This window comes from Dryobates pubescens, chromosome 5, assembly GCF_014839835.1.
Source record: "Dryobates pubescens isolate bDryPub1 chromosome 5, bDryPub1.pri, whole genome shotgun sequence".
NCBI lineage: Eukaryota > Metazoa > Chordata > Aves > Piciformes > Picidae > Dryobates > Dryobates pubescens.
This window is the reverse complement of record NC_071616.1, coordinates 29,832,875-29,859,479: the sequence shown is the minus strand read 5'-3', so window position 1 is coordinate 29,859,479 and position 26,605 is coordinate 29,832,875. Positions and strand designations below refer to the sequence as shown.

Sequence of the window (26,605 nt, the reverse complement as noted above, 5' to 3'; positions counted from 1 at the left end):
CTGCATCCTAGAAGATCCCTTCTTTATGCCATCTGTCACAGAAACAGAGGTAAACTATGTCACTATGTTGTTATTAACATCCAGGAAAGATTAACTTCTAATACTCCTGCTATGCCAGTTTTAAGGCTTCTGACCAGTGGATTTTCTATGCCAACAAAACAAAACTTCCTTTTTAGCTGTAATGTTTAGTGTTTTCCTGAAAACAAATGTCATCTATCATGTGCTTATACAAAAGCCTCACCAATACCTGAAAGAAAAAGCTACTTTCAAGACCTTGTATTTACTGAGGACAACCTTAAAAATGGTCACAAAAATTTCAAAACCAGCAAGAGCTCCCAGACACAGGGAGCTGCTCTGGCTACAGGCAGAAAAAGCAGAACTGTGGGCACTACCAGAAGCCTTTTGTATTATACTAGTGTAATTTTTCAATTATACTTCTTAATCTTTAGTGTCCTTTAATGGTGCAGTGAAGGTGCATGTGTGTTTCTAGGCAGTTTCCAAGTGGCCTCACACGTGGATCCTATCCCTTACCAATACCAGCAGAGCTCAGGTTTACTATTTAAGCAACATAATCACAGGAAAGTTAATATGACATATCAAGTGACTTGCACTCCCTACCCACCAGACCGCTAAACAGCAGAGCAGCCATGGATTGGCTGGCCTTTCGGCTAGCTGAAAGTAGAGGAGGGGAGGGTAAATCCCCAGAAAGACTGCTCCAGGCAAGAGTGATTCATGCCTCAAGCTGCAGAGAGCAGCAGTACCTCCTCCTGTCTAGCACATCTAGGCTGCACTTCTCTGTAAAAATAAAGATCATTAGAGTTTTAAAAGATACAGGCTACAAAAAAAGTTTATACTGTTACTGCAACTGATGAGCAGCAGATCTAAGCCTAGCAATGTTCAAAGCATGCTGAGCCCTCCTTGGTGCTCTGGAAGTCTTTACTCCAGAAAGAGCCTCAGAAAATTTTTTTTAGGGGCACAGAGAGGAGGCACACATCAGCAGAGAGTGTTTGTTTATAGCCTTCACCTCAGTGAAGCACAAAACCTTGGTGAAGAGATCCAGCAGAATAACACAGAAAGAAGTAACACTAGGTCTGCTGCAAACTCCAAATGTTGGCCATGCTATTCCCACTTACATAGAGTTTTTCACATAACATTAAAATAGTTCTGCATACTTGAACATACTTTAGTGGAGGCATTGAGTTACTCTGACAAACCTGTTTTTTGCTAAGAGTATCATGAATTGGCTGAGCGATGAATGGCCAACCAGAAACTGGAGCTCTATGGGAATTAGTGCAGTCACTCAACAGAAGAAATGCTACCCTAAACCAGTTTGTGCTTTTCAAACCTACAGTTAAAGAGTTTGCATTTTGAAGCTGAACATCTGAGATAATGGTCTTACTTCTCAGGGCTCAGAAAACAAGCAGCTCCTGCTAATTTCAAAGGAAGAAATAGAAGCTTATTATCTGGAGAAAATAATCAGAGAAAATCCAGCAGTTGTATTACAGCAGCTGAATCTAAGTCTAGACACCCTGGCACCTCCAGTACCTGAGTTAACCACTTCTCCGAATCTCAGCATAAGCCTGTGTTTGTATCTCCATAACATTAAGGCCTATAGTAAATAGAGGTTGCTAAAATAAGACATTTAAGCTTGTGTTAAGTTTGTTAAGACTGAAGGATGGGATGCCATTCAGAAGGACCTAGACAGGCTGGAGAGGCAGGATGAGGAAAATCTCACGAGGTTCAACATGGCAAACTGCAAGGTCCTGCATCTAGGTCTGTGCAACCTTCAGTATCAATGCAGCCAGGGGATGATGAAATTGAGAGCAGCTCTGGAGACAATGAGTTGGGAGAACTGGTGGATGAGAAGCTGGACATGAGCCAACATGCACACTTGCAGTCCAGAAGCCCAGGTGCATCCTGAACTGCACCCAAAGAAGCATGGCTGCAGATCGAGAAGAGCTCGTGACAGGTTAAGCACTACTGTACGTCACGCTACCACACAGGTGATTCTGCCACTCTGCTCTGGTGAAACCTCACCTGGAGTACTGTGTCTAGCCCTGGGACCCCCAACACAAGAGAGAGGTAGACCTGCTGGAGTAGGTCTAGAGGAGGGCCACAAAAACAGAGGGCTGGAGCACCTCTTCTATGAAGACATGCTGAAAGAATTGGGGCTGTTCAGGGTGGAAAAGCAAAGGCTCCTGGGAGAACTCAGAGCTGCATTTCAGTATCGGGAAGGCTGGGGAAGGACTGTTTAGAAAATCTTGTAACAGGACAAGGGACAATGATTTTAAATTGGGACAAGATAGATTTAGGGTAGACATAAGGAAGTAGTTCTTTACAATGAGAGCAGTAAAATACTGGAAGAGGTTGCTCAGGGAAGTGGTTGAAGCCCCAGCCCTGGAGACATTGAAGATCTGTGGCCTGGGCAGCCTCATCTAGTTGAAGGTGTCCCTCCTCACTGCAGGGGAGTCGGACCAGCTGACCTTTGCGGGTCTCTTCCCACCTGATGCAACCTGTGAAGCTCCAAGCTAAGCAATTTCTACTGACTAAATATGTGGAAGACCTAATAGGTCCCCAAAATTTACCACTGAACATTAACCCAGAACTGTAAAACAGAGAATCTCCCCCAAGCTAATCTGCAGTCACTGCTGTCACTTTCTAAGTGACAACAACAGAAACAGGCACAAGTGAAACTGAAAATAAAAAGAGCATTCGCTGCATTTCAGATTTGCAGATACATGATTCCTTGTGAACTTTGACTGATAGCCATTCTCACGAGGTGGAGGCAACAGCTCCTTTGAAATTGGCTCAGTACAATGCAGGCAGGAACTAAGCAAGCTTCTTCAAACAGCTCTTGCCAACACCATTCAGATCCAAGCTGCAAAACTCCTGCTGTTTCCAACTCAGGACTCCTGTGAGCAGACTGCTGATTACACCAGGTTGCATGACAGGTTTTCTGATACATGCACAGGACAGAAGAATGAGAATGAAACCTGCCCAGGGGTCGTGTTACATAAAAGATTTCATGTCACACTGAAAGGACAGGACACTTTGCTGTTTATTGCCCTTGCCCCCCATTAAAGAGAAAATATACTGTGCTATGCATGCACCAAGTGGAGTGTATGCAATTCAAGCAAGTGTTGCTAGACATGCTGCTATCATGAAAAAAAGGGAAAGGGTATTTGCATTGTGCTGTATCTCCAAGGCAGAGCAGATATGCATGGTCAGAAAAGCCAGAGTGCCAAAATGCAGCGCTGCAGCACATTTGATAAGGTGGTTTATTCCCACCAGTGTACACTGGAGATCTGAAACACTCAAGGAAAGGGAATTAAAACAACAGACATTTTTCATCCTGATTTTTAGGGGGTGGGAGGGGGGCAGAGGGATCAAACATTTACAAGTTTCCATGAAATTTTGCTGGGGGAGGCCCTTGGGTATGTCTCCCAGCAAGGGAAGAGCAAGGACTGCTAGACCAGGCAGGATCCAGACCAGCATACACTTCAACATGCACTTTACTGTCAGGTGCAAGCCATGGGGAAAAAAACCAAAACAACAAACAACAGGGTTTGTGGAAGATCTGCAGAAAGCTCTCCCCAGTTCCCAACATAGCTTGATTTATTTATGAATTTGAGCAAAAAGGACTTTGCTGCCTAATTACGTGCAGCCCGCTTGTCTTGCAGCATCACAGCTGTGAATCTCCTAATTGCATTTTTGGTATGCAGAAGGTAAGAAGGCTTCATGAAAAGATGACACAAAGGGCCTTGCTGGTTGGTCACAAACATGGACATTGGGGTCTTTCCTCAGGGAATGGCCACTACAGAAATCAGATGTTCAGAATGTATTTCTGCCCATATGGTTCAAAGTGATGAATAATGCACTTTGGAAAAAGAAGGATGACAGAAGTAATACAACACTGCAGCAAAGCAAATAACAAATAACAGGTGGTAAACTAAAAATGCATTTTTAATGAGCACGTCTTTATGAACACACACAAAGTGTTTTCCACTGCTCTGTTCCACACCAGTCCTCATGGATTAGAAGTATCTTGGTTATATAGAGCTAGACGTGTATGGTCTTTACTTTCTCTTTGGACATACCATGGGATTTCTTTATTTATTTGAGATTTTGCAGCCAAACAACATGGGCTTTAAATTCTGAACTCCTATTCCTCTTCAATTATCATTAACTTTTTTTTCACTAGGTAGAATTGCAATTAAAATATATAGTTGGTGGTGTGTTTTCAATACATTTGCCTCATCAAATATGCTGTTCTTCACATGTACACTACTATATGAGGAAGAGGGCAGTTCAGTGGTTGACGCAGAAGACAGCATTTGAATTCCTGGGTCCAAACAGGCACAAAACACTAACCCACAGCAAAGTGAAGGACTGCATTCTCAAACCAGTTTGTACAAAATCCAGTGGCCAAGAGTGAGAGGCTGCCTCAGTAGCAAGAGATGCTCCTGTACTAAGTGTATTAAAACATCATAAGAAGCATATCCAGGTGAGAAAACGCAATAGGAAGCATTATAGAGAGCAACTGTCCAAAATGTAGAAAGCAGGAGTGGTTTAAGTGAACTGTTTCTGCAGTAGAAGATGACTCCGAAGTCTCAGGCAGTTCATAGTCAGGAAACAAGACTGTGCTGTAACACCTACAGCATAACAAAGCATGTTCAGCTAAACCTGTACCCTGCTCTGTCTCAACAGAAGAGCTATGGTATCTCAAGGACTGTGTCAACAGCTTAAGCAGTTACTGAAGCCTGAATCTTCTTGCACGAAAGTCAGTGTTAACAAAACATGAACACAAATGTATAGCTCCTCTCTGAAGTGCAGCTGTCTTGCTAATCTCAAAGATGACATATTCCTCGTATATCAGTCATCACTTTAAAGTCCTGATTCATACAGACTTAGGAGCACACAGGTTATTACTTCAGCAGGTTGCTTATTTCTCTGAAACATAATACTCCTTGTAATTCTTAACTGCTTTCCCCCTTGAGGGCATATAGCATATGTCGTGGGAACTGGAGCAGACTTGCTCTGAGTATCAAAGAAAAATTAATGACTTGTCATTAAAAAAGGTGAGAGGCAGCAGTTAAACTATACCCTCTCTTAGCTAGTTCCTTAGAAAGACAGTATTTTTTAAAAATATTTTTTGGGGTTTCCTTCTGTTCAATAATTGTTTAGATGACATCCTAATAACAAAAGGCCTATCCTATTTCAGTCTGATGAGTATTTAATACTGTATTACATTAGTCAGCCTGGCTGTTCTGCTAAGCACAAACTTCGATGGCTTCCCAAGTGCCAGGAAACCAGTTCACTCCATTCATAATTTCTCTTTGACACAGCAGCAGTGTGTGCCAAAGAGAGTGAGCTCAAAAAGGCCTGTGTCACATGGAATGGATGATGATTATAAACAAACTGGGAGTGCTTTAAATGGCACAAACCCCTCTCTCTCTCCCCATCCTCACAACAACATGAAGTGAGTAGATCACAGTTAACAGTAAGAGCCAAATTCTTCCTTTCTATGAACACACAACTTCCCTGAGGCCTTGAGATCTGCATCAGAGTACAAAAATCTTTCACATCCTTTCCAAATTTAAGACGAGCATGAGAAGAAGAGAATACCCTTCTAGTAGACTTTTCAGAGCACCCAGCAAAAAGCACTGTACTGTAATTCCAGCATGGCACTGAAGACTTCTTGTCATATAGAGAGCAAATAAATGACATGTCTTATACTGGCTGGCTAGATACCATCAGTAGATATTAAGACACAGTAGTCTAATGTGGAGAACAACTAACCACCTGTGTGCTACACACAGAAGGGGAAAAAACCCAAAACCAACCAAACCAAAAAATTATCCAGCAAGCCTCTGTCACTGTGGATGGCCCTATTTACTATGGAAATTCAAGCCATTAAAGCAAAGTCTATTCAACAGGAGCTTCCTTTTGTACTGCAAAAGAGTAAAACTCCAGAACAGACCACAAACTCAGCAAAGCTCTGGTCTGGCAGCATGGGTGTAATGATTCATAAGGGAACCTGTTCGAGCTGAGTTTACTGAAGTTGATGAAGGTGATGAGAGGGGGTCATCCCTCCAGGAGGTGTTGCTTTGTGTTATATGCCCCACACAGCATGAACAAACTTGGAAACACTTTATGCCCACCACAGCTGCAGCTTATCTGACAGAGGGAAAGAACCAGTTCTCAGAGCCCAGCACACATCTATCAGAAGGCTTGCACTGCAAGTTTTGGAATTCGGGAAGCTGTATGTCTCGATTCACATGCATTCATGCTTCAGGCAAGTCAAAGTTATGGTCAATATCAACAAATCTAGCAATAAAGCAGAAATTTCAAAGTTTTGGATCCAGTTACTGCCATGAATCCAGCAAATGACTTCCTATCTCATTTTTCCCTTTACACAAGTAAATACAGTTTTTGATTTGTTGGGGTTTTTTTGTTTGGTTGTTGCTTGTTTTATTGGGGGGAGGGGTTGATGGTGGGGGTTTTTTTTGGTTGGTTGGTTTTTTGTTTGTTTTACTGGCTAACATCTAGATTGTTAAGGGGTCAAGGCAAGCACAGCATTTTTCTGACAACTGTTCCATTTAATTCCTTCCACAATCTTAACCTATTTCATGTAAGATACACAGATATGCTTTGAAACCACTATTTCTCTTGTTTTGTGAAATGAGTTCTTTTCTTCTTATTATTTCACAAGCGCCCAAAACATTTTAGGCCAAATTAAACATTTCAGCTGGTGGCTGGGAAGGAAGAAGGATTTTAGGATAAATAAATAAATTCATGGCCCTACTTGAAAGTGGAGTAAGGTAACAGTTAAACAAAATTATCACAGCCATAGAAAAAGTTTAAAAATCCACACTATTTATCTATACTTTTTTTGTTACTGCAGAATCAAATTAATGTTTGAAACCTCAAACAACTGTTGCATTAAACACCTTGTACAAGTCTTGCATCTGTAGTGAGCTGTATGAAGTATTTATCAGTATTTTCTGGCTGCTGCAGCTTTCCTCCTTTACACTTAAGTACACTTTATTGTAACTCCCAAACTAACTCAGCACTACAACAAATCTCCACAGTGAGAAATGAGTTTGAGGTATCTCCAGGCTTGTGCACTTGCCTCTTTCACAATTTGTTACAATATTAAGCAGGAACTGTTCCTTATTATCCCAAAGAAAGAACAATGGTTGTGCATATCCGACCAGAAGAACATTGTGGTAGTCAACTGCTCCTCATCATTGGCACCAGCAGGCAGAGAGGACAAAGGCAAGCAACTAAGGTTTATGCTTAAAGAAAAAACACAATCACAATGAAACCTACAGTTCAAAAAGTCTTCAATGAAAATTTTTGATACAGGCGGTTGGGGGCTTCTTTGTTTGTTGTGGGAAAAGGGGGGTGGTGGTGTTGGGTTTGCCGGGGGTTTTGGTTTGTTTGTTTCCTTTCCTTTTTTTTTATTGTAATACGGTTTTATTTTGGAATTGAAAACACAAGGATCATTTCCCCAGCCTTTTTTCTGCTTACACAAATGGATCTTTCATCTGTACTTCTCTATTAGTTATGTGAGGAGGGAAAAACAACAATAATCCATTACAAATTAAGATGTGCAGCACTATAAGTTAAAATATATATATATATATGTATTATTAGGACTTAAACCTAGGGATAACTTGATAACTTTCTTTGGCATGTTGGTCAGACTGCTGCTTTAGAATCTTAAGATTCATCTATGTAAAAGCATCACACAGCTAGTAAGTTACAGCTTTTGGTTTCATGGTGCTGAGAAGGTACATTTAGAACTACCATATAAAAAGTTTATTTAAAACAAATGTGCTGAATGCATCTGCTTGTCATCTCTTTTGCATATTAAATATGGTTGGTGAAAGCACTAAGATTCCAGGGACTTGTATGCTATCTGTTACAGAAAGCAGCAAATTTGTTTGTGTTTTAAGCATCACTCCGCAGTGTTCATCCAACACAACAGAAAACAATCACAAAAAAACAAAACGCACTACCCTTTACTATTAACTTTAAACTTACAAAATACTGAGGAATTAAAATTAATGCACCCTGATGGGAGAGACTTGCATGAGCATCAAAATCCAAGTGGTTTGGGAGTTTTAAATGCACTTAAGATTTTCCCTTTAGAGTCTCGAGAGGTTAAGCGACTGGTCACAAATGTATTTCTACTTGTTTATAAACAATCTTCAAAGCTTCTTCTAATGATCTGCCCTTTATAAAAGGATGACTAAATACAGGCCTGACTGCAAAGTCTTCATGCTTGAAAAGCAGAGAGGTTCAAATTGTTATAATAACTGGTTTTTACACTGTCACGCCAACAGAGCTCTCTCATGTGAGTGCATTTTACTAGCAAGCTGGATAGCATATTCAAAGCCTCCAAAACTAGGTGTCCTGCTAAGCTTATGATGGAGAAAGCACGTCAGGATGAGTCCTCCTGCAGATATTCAAATGGTTGCCATAAACACTGTAAAAACCTGATAAAGTGCGATAAATACCTTGACAGTGGTAAAGGCTGCAATATGCTGTCAAGGAGAAGAGCCAAAACAAACCATGATCTGGCAGACAGCTCTGGTTTCACAACATCCAAGGGTATCAAAGCGAAGCTGCTTTAATACCCCATTGTGCATGACGCTCAGCATCTCAAGGTGCACCAAGTCAGCCAGAAAGAGTCAGTGCCACTTAAAATTAGATCCTCAGTCATACAAAGAAAGTGCAATTGCAAGTTAACTGAGGTGCTTTAAGATACAAGTGGCCAAACTGTGGCCGAATTTGTTGTAGAGACAAGTCTTCAAGCAATAACTAATTATTTGGAGTTTGAATCCCACAATTCCATAGAATTTAGACACAGCAACTTACAAAGAAAGGCTAAATGAAAAGAGGAGATTGAAAATCACCTTTCCAATCAAGATTTTGGCTCAGCCTACAAAGGAAATGCATACAGAAGAAATGTGAGACAGGTCAACCAAGTTTAAGAACTAAAACAGAGCATTCTGGTTTAGTTTCTTCTGCATGACTGGAAGCTGGGAGCTAGATTAAGTGCCAGAGCACTGAAGTATAAGCAAGGCTTCTAATAATGGCAGCTTTTGTGGTCCTCTACTACAGATTCATTCTTTCTGCATGTAAAACTGCAAAGATACATCCATGTGCTGTTCAGATAAGCTTGTGCCACAAACCTTGGAAACAGACAAAGCTTTCAATTCTAACAAAGCTTTTTCATATTCAAGAAAACACAGGACATTTTGTTTAGTGGGTTGGTTTTTTTTGTCTCAGTGTTTTGGGTTTTTTCCTCCTTTTTGAAAGATTAAAATTGAAGAAGTGACCTTAAGACATTTATTACATAAACTGAATTCCTTACAGTTAAATTGTAGTTCTGCTTTGAAGTAATTAAACAGTCTTGAAAGACTCCAGGTAACTAGTCAAATTAGAAGGCATTTGCTTTGTTTGTTTTGTGTTGCTTGTTTTTAAACAGAAACACCACCAACACAAAGTGAAAGATGCTTTACTTTTAAGGTAACTATTTCTCAGGACTGACTCGTTTTCTTTGGAGCCTGCATCCTGACAAATGAACCTTTTCATGTATGTGGTATTTCTGCATTTCATTTCAAAGCCTGAAAAGAAATTCATAGAATATTCGGGGTTGGAAGGTACCTCGAAAGATATCTCATCTAATCCAATGCCCCTGCCAGATCACACAGGAACACAACTGGGTGGGTTCTTAATATCTCCAGGAGATACTAACCTCCTTACAGTTTCTAGCAGCAAATGCTTATGCCTCCTGCCAGACTATAGCCACTTTGCTTTGTAACACAGCTGCTTCAAAACAAACCACACATTAGCATCAGTACCACCCTCCCCTTTTATTCTAACAAACTCTGTGTGCCAAACAGGTCTTTCTGTGACACAAATTTGACACTGCACTCCCTCACAAATAGCTTTCCAGTGGATATATTACAGATGGGATCATCATTTTTATAAAACAAACAAATGAAACAAACAATCAAAATCCAAACAAACCCACCCCCAGCTCTTTAAAATGCCACAGAGAATTTATCATTATTCTTTTTCTTCTTAACCTTACAGCAAATAACTTAGATACCTTTTAAATCAGTTCTTTACCACCAGCTAAATAAGGTGACTTTTTCTAGGGGAAGGAGACCATCTATCACAGCTTAACAACATTAGTAATCCACTAAATCATTTTCACAGGACAGGAATATATTTAGATAGCATTCATACTATATTTTTCCCCTTGTGCAGAGACCAGGAGTCTTTCCTACTACTCCCCAAAGGAGTAGATGTCCACCACTGTTATTCTCATCATTTAACAGCCCCTAACAGCGCCATTCTATGTCTAAAAAACAAATTAAATAAACATCTAGAGACTTTTAATAACGTTAATTATGAAAGAGAACAGACAGTGACAGCTCCACAGGGGCCATTTCAGTCTGCTAAGCAGATTTTTATTTATGCACTTTTACTGGCCATATGAGGATCCAGTAGAATTTAAACACTTAACTCCCCTTCAGCTCCACCTCTTAACCACAATGGGGAACAGAACAGATACCAGGTCACACAGCTAATATTAAATAGGCCATCTAAACCCAGCTATAAATAATAACAAAACCACCAAAACGTTGCTTAAAGTCAGTACACATACACGTTTATTTTCTACTTGATTGGCTTTTTAGAGTTTGATTTTTCAATTCTTCCTTTCAAAAAATTACAAATGGGAGATGTATGCATATAGCAGCAAGGAACAGCATTTCAGTTTCTGTTCATTCATGAGCAGGTACCTTCCTTCATTTGTACTGACAAAGTCCATATGTTATATAAAGTAAGAAACACACCCTTTCCTGTGGTTTGACTGCAGCAAATAAACTAGCACATTAAGGCTTCCTCCTGTCCCCAGGTAAGTTGCTTCCTCAGGTCCAACATTCTTAACCAGGGTAGGTAACTCCACTCCCTCCAAATCTATTTCTTGGCCCAAATGCATTGACATTTGCCACAAGCACTGTAGGTGAGCAGATCTTTACAGTGCAAACCCTCTTTTGTTTTCAGAATACAACTCTGCATTTGGATACTCTGCTGTATCCAAGATCCCCTACACATTTCTGAAATTAACAATCACACCTTCAAAACAACTGATAAGCACCACTTCAAAAGACATCTCAAATATCCATACTATATGAAAAAAAAGTTGTGGAAGAATTGCTTACAGGTTAGTAAGTTGTTAAAGCAAAGCACTGTACAGCACAAAAATGTGAGAATTCACAGAGTATCGCAGTATCACCAAGGCTGGAAGAGACCTCAAAGATCATTGAGTCCAACCTGTCACCACAGACCTCATGACTAGGTGCCATGGTACCAAGTGCCATGTCCAATCCGCTCTTGAACACCTCCAGGGATGATGACTCCACCACCTCCCTGGGCAGCCCATTCCAATGGCGAACGACTCTTTCTGTGAAGAATTTTCTCCTCACCTCGAGCCTAAACTTCCCCTGGTGCAGCTTGAGACTGTGTCCTCTTGTTCTGGTGCTGGTTGCTTGAGAGAAGAGACCAACTCCCTCCTGGCTACAACCTCCCTTCAGGTAGCTGTAGAGAGCAATGAGGTCTCCCCTGAGCCTCCTCTTCTCCAGGCTAAACAACCCCAGCTCCCTCAGCCTTTCCTCGTAAGACTTGTGCTCAAGGCCTCTCCCCAGCCTCATTGCCCTTCTCTGGACATGTTCAAAAGCTGCTTAAAACTCTCTTGGAGTGGAAAGACTACAGCAGCTGAATTAGAGGCACACAGAGACGCCTTTGCTCACAATGCAGCACAGGGTCACAGATGTCATTGGAACCAATGGGTACCAGCCCTGACACCAAATCTTGACACAGAACCAGAGTTGTGTAAAAAGCAAAACTGTGGACTGAATAGGGTGTGCCACAATACAGCATGGGACAACATCCTCAGTAAATGCCACACCAGATTAAACAACACTTTTGAGACACACAACACAGAATTAAAATAAGAACCCAAATCAATTTCATTTGCCACCTGCCATTAAAAGGATGAAATTACTTGCTTTGGGACCTATAATGCAGTAAGGGAGTTTGTTTTGTAGCCATACTTCACACACTTGTGGAAGTCGTCATCTTGGCTCTTCAAAGACTTTTGTTAAAGGATTAAATAACACGCAATTCACTACAGAAACACAAGGACTAAAGCAACTTTCATTTATTATTTAGCAAAAATAAATCTCAAAGCTATTTTCAGCCACAAGGGACATGACTATTTTCTAACCCAAAATTGGTAGGCTCTACTAAACCTAGTTCCCTCCACAAAACTTCAGCAGACAAAAATGGGACATTTTCCTGAAATCTAGGCAGCAGCACTGAATGTGGCTGTCTGGTTAGACTGTCTGAACAGTGACTTATGTCTAAAACCTAATATCCAAATATATATATCTGCAGTAGAAGACTAAAATACCCTGTGGCTTTAGTATTAGTAATCTCCTAGACTGTTGCTGTGATTAACATTATGGTTGTCTTTCATTAAGAAAAGCCACACACACTCTCACATTATCCTTTTTTAAGCCATATAAAAGACACAGTGGATGCATTCTGTAATTCAGACATGCCAAGAATTGTTTTCAATTAACATGTCAGAGGTTAAATAAATACTGCTATATGAGAACCAAACAGCTATTCCATACTGTAAATTTCTTACAGGTCACCTCTGTTTGTGTTTTAGGACACTGCTCTTCTTTTCTTGGTTCAGTTTTCTCATTTGTCTGCGCAATTAATTCACACCCCTTTAGCTTATTAAGTAAAACAAAGACAAAACACACAGACACATGCCAACCTATTCTGCCCTTTCCCATATTCTAGCTCCAGGAAATTACAGACAATAAAGCAGTTAGAAAGCCAACCTATTCTCTTCCATCTGTTTCAGGTCACTATTCCGTTCTGCATTAAAATGCATGTGGAGCCTTGGGGGGGTGGTGGGGTGTGGAAATCTCTTTAAGCCCAGTCCTCCATTAAACTTCCAGACATAATTTAATATATCAGCTGATTGCATCCTAGAATCAGAGCCAGTAATGTCAATCAGGTTGTCCAACAGCATGCAACTAGCAACCTGAAATGGTAGCTCTCACTAACCTGGGAACACTTTTAAAACTGATCTCTGCATAAACTTATTTCAGGTCTGGGGCAGAAAGGTTTGTCTTGCTGTTCTGGAAATGAGCAAGACAATTCTCACTAAGAAAGCATCAGACAATCTGGCTGGTAGTAATGAGTCACATGTCTCAGCCTCTCTCTCACTGAAATACTTGATAAGAGGATCTACATGAAACAATCATGATCTTTGCAATTCTGATGTTAATTCCACTTGCAATGGAGGGCTATTTTCAGACAAAGGACTAAATCAAAGACTAATATCAGCAGTTCCCAGAACCTGTGTGCCAAGGTCAGTCATTTCTCTGCCTTGCACCCACCCCCCCACAGTAACTGAATGTCTTTACAATACCAATCTTACATGCAACCTTTATGTATCATAATCATGCTAGTGCAGAACAGAAAACCTAACTCAAAACAGCTTTGTCACTGGAGAACCAAGGCCACCTCATTAAGCTGAGTACTGCATAAATACATATAGATAGTCTGTGCCTGCAGCACATTTAAACTAGAAGTCAAATTACAAAGAGGAGTTGAAATAAATAGAGACCTAATGTCCTACTCCAGGTTATGCCAGTGGTAGAATCTCCCAAGTCCTAGCTCACTGCTTTTCTGCAACAGAGCATCTCTACAGTAATACCTTCGTACTAAGTTATTTGTCTTACTAAGTTATTATAGAAACTCAGTGACTGCTCTCTGTTGTTTTTTCATGCAGCTGTAACTTCAGGTCACAAGAACACATATGCTGCCTTTGGTAGGTGCAACAATACAACTGCCAATGTAGAAATTACTAAGTATGCATACAGCCATCTCAATGTATAGAAAAGGGCAAGAACATACACTGAAGAGTTCATGATATCAAAGTACATGAATTAGAAAGTTTATCTGTTGAAGTTTGATACCTTGTTCCTGAGAAAGCTGATATTCTTAGTTAATAATCTTGGAATTTAAAGCTCAAGTTGAGGAAAGATTGACCCTAAGCCAAGTTGCTAAGATCTCTAGGGAACAGGAATCAAAGGAAGGCTGTCACCCAGGCATACTACAGTTTAACACACCAAAGGAACAAAAATACCAAAAAAAAAAACCCAAACAAAAAAACCCGGGAGTGGTGGTGTTAGTTTTTGTCTAATTCAGTAGGCCATTGTGGGTACAAACTCTCCAGCTGAGAACAGAGGAATGTTTTTTAACTTAAGGGTGTGCAGGTTTAGGTGCACTTCTAGCATTTTGGTATTTACTAAGAACTAGATTTAAAAATTCAGCGAGTAGCAAATGCTGAGGGTTACAAGTTATGTTTTTAAGCTGTGCAAGTCATACAGTCATAACTGGTTTCAGAACTGTCTCAGTAGAATTATTCCTTTTTAAATGAAGAGATATTTCCAACCTATTTAAGAAACATGAAGCTATCTGTTAGATATTTAGTGGTCATAACTGCAAGGCAAATTGGCAGCAAAATTACAGCCATAACCACATTGCAGCATTTCTTCTAGCAGCATTTCTTCTAACAGCATTTCTCATTGACATCATCCAGAGATGACCATAATGCCCGTGCAAGGACGAGCCAAGGAACGATCACATTTTTTATCTACTTCTCTCCATCACCATTTACATTAAAAACTTCAGGTTAAGAATTATCACTTGAGAGTGGCGTTGGAGTGATTATTGGCATTTGTGAAGGATAGGATAACATTGGAACAGATCCTTCCACGAATTTATTATGTATAATCTGCTATCATGAAATTTTCAGTTCCTTAGAAATAACACTAAATGCAAGGACTGACATGAACAGAAGCAGCACAGCAAGGTCACTTCAAGCTTCCCCTGATAGTCTGCCTTAGCCTTATACCAAAATTCTCTAGGTACAAGCATGTTCTCTAAGCACTGGAAGCACACTAAGTATCAGTAACTACATGACTTAGACACTCTACAGTATGGCAAAGGGATAAGCAAACACCTCTCAGATTTTCTAGCTTTCTTCTTCTATCATCAGAAGTGACAGAACCCGCTTGCATAGGTTGCTGCAAGCTCAAGGGTTTGTTTGGTTCTTTTTTGTTCTGGTTTTGTCCTTTTTTAAAACAAACAAAAACTGCCAACAAACTCTGCCAGGTAGTGCCACACCAATATGAAGATAGTTGCCACAGCTAGGATTAATCACTATTTGGAAAAGAAGCACAAGACCCCAGGGAATTGAGGCTGTAACAACTCACTTTCAACAAGGGTCAAGAGTGCTTATTTCAGTGAAGCCAAACATGTTCAGTCTTGCAGTACTCACACCTGAACTATATATTCAAGCCAATTTAATCAGCCCAGTAGATAAGCATTCGTGGAGCTCACAATAGAAGCACTTCAAAGTAAAGTTGTGAGAAAGAAACTTCATAAAGTTAATGAGTTAGAAAACTTCTAAAACCAGATGTTATTTGACCTAGAAAAGACTTCTCCATTACATTTACCCCTCCCAAGTTATGTCTGCTGAAGCACAGACAGGAAGTAATCTTTATGGCTCAAATCAAAGCCAAACTCCACCAATAACCTGGTTTGTTCAGTCATGCCCTGCAGAGATCCCCATCCTAAGAGATCAAGAAAGCCTCAGGACTGTAGAGTATACCTGGATTCATACTTCTAGATTAGACTCGTCCATGCTATCTGAAGTAATATGATCTGTATTAATGAAAAACCTGCTTTAACAAAGAGATTAGCTATAGAAACATACAAAAAATGGTATTAGATACAGATATACTAGATAATTGTATGATCTGAAATGTCAACTAGCCTCTGAATATCAGAGTTAATTTTAGTAGCCACTTATGTCACCTTCCTCAGATACAGTTTTGCAGTACCATGAACTCACATCACATTTTTGATGGCTTTCTGCCCAACGCATACCTCCCAGTGTCATTCAATAAAGCGTGAGGTGGCATTTGGAGACCTGGTCTACCAAATTCAGTAGCTAAGCCATAAATTGACTTGAGTCCATTAACTGAAAGGGAATGTAAAATCTCAAGGCCAACAGTGTATTTTTAGAGCTGTTTCTCTTGAGGAAGCAGCATATTCATGTTCTTATTGTTTGACAGGAACTCCCCCCTCCACTTCCAGCATGCAACTATTTGTTAACACTTAGCTACTACAAACAATGCCCACAGCCTCAAACTATTTTTAAAGGTTGTCTAACATTCAGGAGAGAAGAGGTCTAACAACAGTTAATATACTCCACAGCATCCATTTGGTTACATGTTAAAAAACCCCACTAGTAAAAGCTACTTAGATTATGAAACACCAGAAACCCTCCAAATACCTAACAGAGACATTATCACAGGGCTTGGTTACAGCACAGATGGCCTTAACCCCCCCTGGATTATGGCGAGTTGAAGGCTGCACACCACCACGTGAAAGGAATCTCAGACAGGCATCAAGACCTTGGATTTGCCCAGACCTTGTGATTGTGACAAGGACAAATAACTTTTTTTTTTTAGGATAACATTACAAAGGAAAGTTATTTTACTTTAAGCTTTGCTGTAAATACAAAATTTCAGCTCTCACAACTGCCTTGTTTACATTCAGTATAGTCTTCAGGCAGCAAGATTCACAGTACTTAATTTCTGGACCATGACAGGAACACCACCGTTACACCTGCCACTACTGTTTCCCACTGAAAACTCTGCATTTTAACCTATTTTAGGTGTTGCTAGCTTTATTTTAGAGCTCAACAGCTCAGTCAACAAGATACCAGGAAACAGATCATGTGATGCCAAATCATTTTTCTTTTTTCCTAACTCTAATCTCTCTTTAGGTACTCAATTTTAAGAGATCAGATTATCAGCTCCAAGACAAAGAACACACATGAATAAAAAGCTTTAGGGTCTCAACACCTGAAGGTCCAGACTCTCAGACTGCAACTCTTGTGGAGGTTATGAGAATGGGAGGAAGACAAGAAGTCCTGTCCCTGTCTTTAAACATGGCCCTTTTTCCTTGTAGACTGTATACATTTACACCATTCAGAAGGTAACAGATGAGGGAAAAAAACCCCTTCAGCCTCTAATTATGACCAAATGGAACTTCCCCATAGAAAAAACAAGCCTCAGGAATGACATCATGCTGCATCAGCATCTCCAGTTCTCAATAGTCAAGACACAGGTCAGTTGCCTTCAGAAATATATTATATATACTCTCCTACATCCTCTCAAATCTGAGCTACACATTTGATTTTTTTTTTTAACAGGCCATTGGAACTTTAATGTACGAGTCATCCACCCCACCAGACTTTACAGAAGTCACCCTTTTAGGCTTCTGGTAAGCAGGTCCAGAAGCAGAGTAGTGGCAATAATATGGAATAGCAGTGGACAAGCTGTGGAAGAGTACAGCACCAAATGTCACTACTGTAGTTGAGCATTACATCTCTCCTGTGTTTTGAAGGCAAAGCCAACACAAGTCTACTCTACACATGCAGAAAGGAAGCATCCAGGATGACCACACTGACATCAACTTCTGTAATTCAGTTCTTTTGTCCATTATATGATTGAGATATATGTGTAGAATCACAGAATGTTGGAGGTTGGAAGGGATCTCTAGAGATTGCCAAGTCCAACCCCCCTGCCAAAAGCAGGATCACCTAGGGCAGCCCACAGGAATGCATCCAGGCATTTCCTCAATAATTCATTTGCCAGCAGGACCTTTAAAAGATGCTGACTTGTTTAAAACAAGTTTAGTACCCAAAAACATCATTCCAATTTCAGCAAACTACATACATACCTCACAACCATACCACAAAATGTTTCCACAGCCTTCAAACACAATTTCTTCTTTAAATAAAATTGGGGGACAGGGAAGTAGCCTCTGGCCATAAGGGATACAGAAGGTAGCAGTATTGTCATTTCAAAAGGAAAGTGTGGCTCAAAGGACTCTTTATACCAACAGAATTTCCTCTCCATTTCTTGTAGTAAGCTTCTTTTTGAGCCATCAGCCCCTGCACTAGCTAGTGAAGTAGTAATCTCCACGGATCAGAGCGCAGAAATCTCACCTGATAGTAAGTCTTAATGTTTCTGACTAAGATGGTCAGGTTTTGAATCCGAAGATAAGTGTCATTATTTACATGCCTGTTGACACGTTGGTTGGTTGGTCGAGGATCTCTATTGAAAGAGGAAAAAGACAATAAAGTATATTATTAGTTTACTCAGTGCTAAGACTTAGCATCCTAACAATGCACCATTAGAAATATCCTTAAAGAAAATAAGCATTAAATGCACTGACATACAAGATACATCTACATTAATTAATAATAGAAGAAGCTCATTAGCTTTGCAGCCACGTATAAGCTGGAAATCTTCCTTTGAGCCACAAAGCAACCTACTTTAGGTTAAGCCACACAGCCATTCATGGCAGCTTCCCTCCTTACGTACGTTTCCCCAAAGAAAAGAGCATATTTAACTTTTGCACACTAAATCAATGCAGTCTCTGATAAGGGGCTTATCTTATTCAAATAAAGGGAAGCCTAAGAAAGACTACCAGGCCTTCCTTGGCTTTGGAGTTTTGTGACAAGAGCAGGATGATCAATGATCACTGTTCAAACTGCAAAACTCAGATACATTACACACTGAGGAGAGAAAAGAGCACTGCAGTTCTTATATCCATATGATCTAACCAGAACTTTCTCATATCTACACTGTGTCTCAAAAAAAAGTGCTCTAACTGGGCTCTAATTCTTATAGGCTTCAACATATGAACAAAATATAAACATAAGCAGAGATACAAGCAAGATGGAGAGAAAAAAAAGTTGGTGGAAAGATTTTAAGTGAGAAAAGTCTGGAGTTTTGGTCTGATTTTAAAGGACACAAATCAAAATTGTTCCTGAAAACATTTTATTTCTAGAATAAAAGGGGGGTGGGGAGGGGGGGGAAGCTGCAAATAACTTAATATGAATGTGCACCTTCAGATCCTGTGTAAACCCTAACACGTTAGGAAATAAATAAAAAAGGAACCTGAAACCCTGTATCTGCCAATAGTATACATCAAAGCCTCGTGTTCACCATCGATTTAATAAAGACTCTTATCAGCAAACCCCTACACAATTCAAACACCTGCCTTGCAAACTTCTGCTTTAGCTGTTAATTAAGCTATTCACAGCTTTTCCAGAGCCAAACATTGAATTCAGGCTTTGACAAGGAAGTAAAAGTGGAAGCGATCCAATATTTATTTATTTTTAAATATATCAGCCAAAGTTTACATAAGTATGTCAAAGAGCTTCTTCTCTACTGGTTTTTAAGTACAACTATCCCAAAGCACCTCTCCAGTGAAAGCAGTGCTCTGTGTATAAATATAACAGAGCATATAGGTATGCCAGAGATGAGAGAAAACTGCAATGGCATCAGATAAAATCAGAGACAGCATTTAGTTACCAGGATTAAAATAAATTTAACTACAAACCACAGGATGTTAGGGGTTGGAAGGGACCTCTGAAGGTCATCAAGTCCACCCCCCCACCAGAGCAGGACCATAGAATCTATCACAGGAATGCATCCAGATGGGTCTTGAAAGTCTCCAGAGAAAAGAGATTCCACAACTTCTCTGGGCAGCCTGTTCCAGTGCTCTGTAATCCTCACACCAAAGAAGTTCCTCCTCATGTTGAGGTGGAGCCTCCTGTGCTGTAGTTAGTATCTGTTGCCCCTTGTCCTACCACAGGGTGCAACTGACCCAAATTGCTAGGGGCATAAACTAGCAAGATCCCACACAGCCTTTACAACAGCTAAGGATTTTGTACAATGGCTGGCATGGTAATAAACTGAGAAGAAAGGATCAAAGATAAAAAGAAATTTTGCAACATTAATTAACTCAAACTAATTCCTGTCTGGATGTATCTGAAAAATCCCTGAACACAACCTCCACCAGATACTTTTTCAGTCCCTTCATGTTTAGTCTTTCCCTTACACAAAAATATATTGAAAAAATCACTATTCTGTTTTTAAAAAATACCCATGTATTTCTCTGGGTAAAATAGTTACCTAGATAAGACTGAGGTAGCATGACTGAGCTGTGACTAAAGGAGGTACACCTCACAAATCAGTAAAAAACACTTAAGTCAAACCAGCAGAAGTCTCAAACCTCACAATATACCCAAATGTGCTGAAGAAGTCCTCCAGGTGGTATGTATTTGTGACTTTTACAGGTGCACAGAAGGAAGGAAGGGCCAAGAGATGAGTTCAGCAGGCACAGGGCCAGCAGCACAAATGCTTGGAGAGGCAACCCCTTAAGCAACCAATTATAATAAATGTAACAGAAAATATTTTATTTACAAGATTCAAAATGACAATCCCATTTGAGCAATTTCAGACAAGCAATTTTGATGAGTAAAGGGGAAACCCACAAGCCAGGTCTGAGGGTTACAAGTCACCAGAAGGAACTGGTGTGCCCGCAGTGTGCCCAGCATCCTGCAGCACCTCTCTCTGCAGGTAACTCACTAATTGAAAATACACCACTCTTGGACCTGTGTAACTCTCCTATCATCCCACTTCCTCCTCTATCATCAAGTGAGGGGACACCACTAAAGCTGGCAGGGTTTCTAAATTGCCTGGAAAGCAGTAGAAAATTGCACCTCTAATGAGATTTTAAATTAAATGGACACATATTTAACCTTCTGGCCTTCGTGCCATTTGCTACAAGCCACAGGAGCAGGCACTCGCAGCGTGGCTGTTCCTGTCACGCAGTCTGAAGATGACAGATTGACAGTACCACAAACCATGGCAGCTGTGACTGAAATGTAAAAAAAACTATTATTGTCCGGTTTTATTGTGTGGTTTTAACACAACTGGTTTTATCAACTGTATTCCTAACCCACATTCTTGATTGCTAAATGCTTTAAAAGCAAAACTGAGCCTACCATCAATTAAAAGTATTAGAATAAGTCAATAAGAAAACGCTTATGTGCTTGCACATGTAAACCCCCCACATCATTTCCCACGTAAAACTTCCTACAAGAAGTTAAGCCAGGCAAATATTTGCTTATGCTTGAAGGTACTATGCCACAGCTGCAACTGCCACACTGAAGGCACTCTATGCAGCACTGCCATGTGTTAAGTTTCATACCAGGAAGTGACTCAACCATCTGAAAAAAAAAAAGTTCTTTAAAATTTGTCCACAGAGAAGCTCCTTAACATGGTACACACAAATCCATCAGAAACACAGAAGCTCAGGACACACCAGTTTCACTTTGAAGTCTAACAAACATTTTTATATGCAGAATATTCATCCAGTACTGCAAAAATGAATACTGCATACATGATCAGGTTGGGGGTATGCATTTGAACAGAGCACAGGAAAAGGAAGCCACTCATTTTCAGTTGAATTACTTGAAAAAATATTCGCCTAGTTTCAAAACATAAATGGGGAAACTGAACAGTGCTGTCTGTCTCTTCCTATTAGATTTAATTCATTAAAGAGCTAGGCACCACTATTGGGAATTAAACAATCCCAAACACTCTTTTTAAAAAGGTTTTGCTTTGTTAGGGGTCATCAGTAAGCAAAGGTAGGACCAGCAAAGCCAAACAGTAGATTACCTACTGACTACTCATGGCCAGGATCTGCTTATGCCCAGGCTGCATTCCCTTCCCCCACCCTCGTGCCCTGGCTACATTTGGTGCTCCTGAGCAAACTACATTTTATTCAAGGCTAGCATTCCTCGAGGCAGCTCATTTCTAAAGAGGATAAAAGGAAGGCATATCCCTATTTTCTTCACCTCCTGTCATGCAGGCAGCAGGGACCTGGCAGGCAGGAAAAGTGATAGATGTCACATATCTCACTGGTGACACAGATGCTTTGCTGATACAAATCCACCACCTAAAAAAAATGTTGACACCACAACATCCAGCAGTTCCGATCATCTCCACCCACTCTAAGCTGCCAGGCAGCATTTGGGCAAAATCCAACCCATTACAACAGAAACTAGAGGCTGACCAAACTCGGAGCACATTTATACCTCGAACAGCTAAAGCCCTACTTTCGCTCAGCAATCCGCATTGAACAGGTATATCTGGATTTCTGCACAGATCCACCTGTCTTTCTGCCCATAGATTCAATTTGAAGTCTGTTAGCTGCAGGACAAAAGTGTTCTATTTTTTATAATGAAATTTGAAACCTTCACCAAAAGAAACCTGTTATCTGTGAAGTACTGCATCACACCTGGTGTTTAGATGCAGCCTCACGTGCCTAAGCTGTTTACATTCCCGTAAGCATGAAAACAGAATATTTAACCTAAAAAACTAAAAGCAGAATGACACACAAGCAAGGAAACAGCTACCCATATCAGGACTCCAGCTCCTTCAGTCTGCTACCCCCTGCCCTCTGCAAATGAGTGTGTGTGGGCACCTCTGCTTTCAGGCAATCAACACCATCAAAGCACGGCATATCAATTTCTGGCAGATTTATCAAAGCCTTCATTAACACAATTTCAACAAGAACAAATCTCAAGTCAAACACTAAGAGTCATCTTCTATGATCTTCAGGCACCAGAACTTGATGAGCAAGAATTTTAAAAAATACATTTATTGTTCTATTCTGAAAGGTTTGTGGGGCAGAAACATGCCTTGCAAGGCTTTCCTGATTTACAAGCAACAGGCAATTACTCTGCCATTTCTAAAGGTTAAGCCAGGAAAAAGAGGAGGTCATAATCAGCATCTCTCCTGAGCACCTTGCTGGGTGTTGAGCTACATAAATAAAACTGCAGTCTTTCCCAAGTTAAACAGCCTAGGCTCTCTATAGAGGGTTTAAGCTCCTATAGGACACTATTAGAAGCACTTGCCAAAGCTCCTTAAAAAGGGGGAAAAGCCCTGGTTGTGTAGAATGGAACAGTTTCCTACTCCACATTGCTTGTGCTTCCCCCACTCACACTTGTGACACTGCTAGCCAAGATGCTTTTCAAAAGAACCCAAATTTACTTTCCTGGCTGCTTAAGGCAAGTAAACATGCCAGGGCCTCTCACAAACACATGACATCCCACAAAATGCCATCTAGTGCCATTGCACTCAGCCTCTATGTTTACGTTCCTTATTTCAATGAGATCTTATTCATTCCTTGTCCTTAGAGCATTGTTAAGTTGCTCCATAGACTTCAACAATTTTATGTCTCCTTAGACACTTCAATGGCCAACTACAAAACACTTGTTTGCATACACCACCTGGTAAAGTACTTCTAAAACACATCACTTACAAGAATGCCACAGTCATTCAAAAGTCACGTAACTTCTGCCTATTTAGTATCAAAACCCAAGAGCAAATGTTATTTTTCTTGTTTAAGTAAGATATTCTCACATACTAGATAAGTGATAGTTTATTCAGACTCAACTGCTGCTCCTTGATGGTTTGGTTGGTCATCTCCGTGCCAAATATAATGGCCATAAATTAAAATCTGGTTTGCCACCATGTTGGAAAACTACAAGTCTGGATCTGAATGCTCTAACTCAGGGTTCTAATTTGCAGAAGGTTTTCTTAAGCTGTAATTACTCCTTGAGAAATGCTAGAAATTATGTCTTCTCTTCACACCCCTAGTTTGCCATCCCTTGGTGGGCTGATTGAGCGAGAGTTTGATAAAAATTGTGAATCTTCACCAGCTTCACCAAGTTCATAAATACCACTGGAACAACACACCAGAAGAAAATATAATGACCTTTTCAGATGGAGCAGCCAGGTACCAGAAGATAACAAAACTTGCCAACCTCAGTGGGTGGGGCAAAGGTTCTCACACTAAGTTATTTTGCAAGAACTTCAAAGATTCTAATATGAGTTCTTGATTTTAAGTGCTTGGCCTTGGTTTAGTATTGCAAGTTGCTGGTCAAGCTTCAATTGATTTCATTCACTTAAATAAATACAGTGCCAAAATTAAATAATTTTCAAAAACTCTCCTTCCCTGAAAGTCAAATACTTGTCCCCACAAACTTTTTATCAAGACATTTCGGAGTATTTAAAAGCAAACAGAGATGATAAAAACCCATCATGACCTGCACGCAGGAAAGCAACAGGAAAGGATGTGATTTAAAAAAAAATACACTAGCTCTATCAACAATTCACTTGTTACAGTATGTGTTCTTATACCCTATTTGTAAGCTTCCTCAAGATATATCCATACCGGGCTGCCCAAAAGAGGTATCACTGAAGCTGATTTTTTTCTAAACTGTGTTTAATGTCAAAGTTCATGCACTTCAAATTAAATGCTTCTAGTAACCTTCACATGATAAAATACTTTCATTTCCATATTTGTGCTACCACAGACTTTCCTCTAAAGCATAGACGAACATGTAATTGCTTGAGAAAAAAAAGAAAACTAAATAAAACAAACCCCCAAGAAACAAAAAACAAAAAGGGGGGGGGGGGGGGGGGGGGGGGGGGGGGCGGCGAGAAAAAAAAAAAAAGCTACAGCAGATTTTATAGGACTGCATTGGTTTGAGTTTTGACTGGAGGGGCTGGTTGGTTTGGTTTTGTCAATTTCCAAGTGAAGCCAACAGGATAAAACGGTAAGCCCGGCGCTTTGACCCAACACCCCATCCTTCCAGCCTGTCCGCTGAGAAAGCGCTCCGATCAGACGCTGCCGGACCACAGAGCGACACCCGGCCCCGAAGGAGTTGGCATCTTTCTCCTTCCTTCTCTTCCTCCCTCAGCAACCTCGACGCCACCCGCGTCGGGTTGAGCGGCCGAAGCGTGCTCGGCGTTACCGCCCCCTTGGTACTCCCGGCCCGGCTCAGCGAGGGGCTACCACCCCTTCGCTCTCGCAGAAGCCCACTCACATTTGCAGCATAATTTTATTGAGGATGACGCCATCCGCCAGGTCCATGTAGAGGCCGAGGTTGTCCTCGTCTCCGCTCTCGAGGGCCCCGAAGGTTTTCACCTGCCGGGAGGAAGGACAGCGGGGTTGGTAGGGATGCCGGGAGGGCCTCGCCACCTCCCGCACCCTCCGCCGGGCCGGCAGCTTCCCCATCGCCCGCCTCTGCTCACCCAAGTCACCAAGGGGCTCTGCAGGAACTGCTCCAGGAGCTCGGAGATGGTCACGTCCATGTTGCCGGGGTCCGGCTGGCGGCGGCAGGAGGCTGCGGGAGCGGGGCCAGCTCACTCGGGAGACAAAGGCGTGGAGCTCATGGCCCGCCGCCCCGCTGCCCGCCGGGCGCTGCCTACAGGGGAAACAATACGCGGCTCATCGCTCCCCCGCCCCCGCGCCGGGGGGAGACGCGGGGCTACTCGCCGCGCCGCCGCGAGCCCTCCTCCCTACAGCAACAGGCCGGTCTTCCTCGCCGAGCTCGCCCCGCAGCTGCAGGAGGGTCTGCGCGGGTAGGAGCGAACCGCAGCAGGAGAAAGGAGCGAAAGGAAAAAGCCGCCCGCGGCGAACTCCCTCGAAGCCGGCAGCAGTGGTACGAAGCTCCTACCCAAGGGCCCCAGGCAGCTCCGACGAGCCACAATGTGCGCTCCGTCCACGGCCGCCGCAGCGCTACCTGTGGTGGGGCGCACCCTTGCCCCAGCAGTTAGACCCGGGCCGTGGCAGCACCATGACGAACACGGCCCGCCGCGAATGAGAGGCGCGGAGGGGTCGGCTCCGGCCAATGGGCGGCGCCCCTGGGCGGCCGCGGGGGCGGGCCGCGGTGTGGAGCCTTGGCAAGCTGCCGCGTCGAGCTACTGCCGCTGCCCCTGCCGCTGCCCGTCTGCGCTTTGCCCTCTCTTTGCGCCTCCCGGCAGCGCCCCCCCGCCCCCCCCCGCCGGCCGGCCTCCGCTAGGCAGGAGCCCTCGAGCGAAAGTTTGTGAGAGGGGCGGCCGTGGCCTCTGTCCGTAGGTCGGTCAGGCTCTGCTCTCCCTGCGGCTGTCTCCTTCACCTTTTTGAACGGTGGTGATGCGAGGCCCCGCGGCGAGGCTCGCTCCTGATTGTGGGACCGCACCGTAGGCGGTTACACCTGCGCCCCTGCCTGCGCCCGTTGCTCAGAACTGCGGATCTCTGTGCTCGCCTCTGCTGGGGAGCAGTGCCCGAGCCGAACGCCAGCCAGCAGTTTTAAAGATTCCGCCTTTAAAAAGTGTGAAACTTCCACAAAGTGCTTAAGCGGGCAGGAACAGACTTTTTTTAGGGATGCTTCAAAACGTGCAGCATAAACCCCGCGTTGCAGCACAAAAACCTAAACAGGAAAAACTTAGAAACAACAGTCAGGCGCAACCTGTTGCCTGCACGTTTGAAACCTGACGCGGCAAGGTGCAAATGGCGCCTGTCCGCGCCGCCGCTCTGCTAACGCGCGGTATCACCGCAGCTATCACCGTGCGCCGAGGACGGTGCCGAGGCTCCCTGCATGAGCTCTCTGTCGAGGGACGCTCTTCGCGCCGGAGCGGTTGGCAGCACACGGGTGCGCGACTGACAACCCGCCGCTGAAAACAGAGGCAGCTGTAGCCGAACGACTGTTCCAGCACGGATGTGAATT

The 26,605-nt window shown here is 42.1% G+C and overlaps 1 protein-coding gene across 1 annotated transcript in view; it reads right to left on the bottom strand.

Annotated features, from left to right (window-relative positions):
• The window catches only part of CCDC88C (coiled-coil domain containing 88C), a 94,331-nt gene extending 68,785 nt beyond the window's left edge, over positions 1-25,546 (bottom strand). Inside the window, exons 1-3 of the mRNA XM_054161908.1 lie at positions 25,149-25,546; positions 24,941-25,041; positions 18,194-18,302 (exon numbers count right to left, since the gene is read on the bottom strand). Of these exons, the coding sequence (XP_054017883.1) occupies positions 18,194-18,302; positions 24,941-25,041; positions 25,149-25,208 (270 nt within the window). The 5' untranslated portion in view covers positions 25,209-25,546. The remainder of the gene's footprint in view (positions 1-18,193; positions 18,303-24,940; positions 25,042-25,148) is intronic.
• Positions 25,547-26,605: the final 1,059 nt, after the last annotated feature.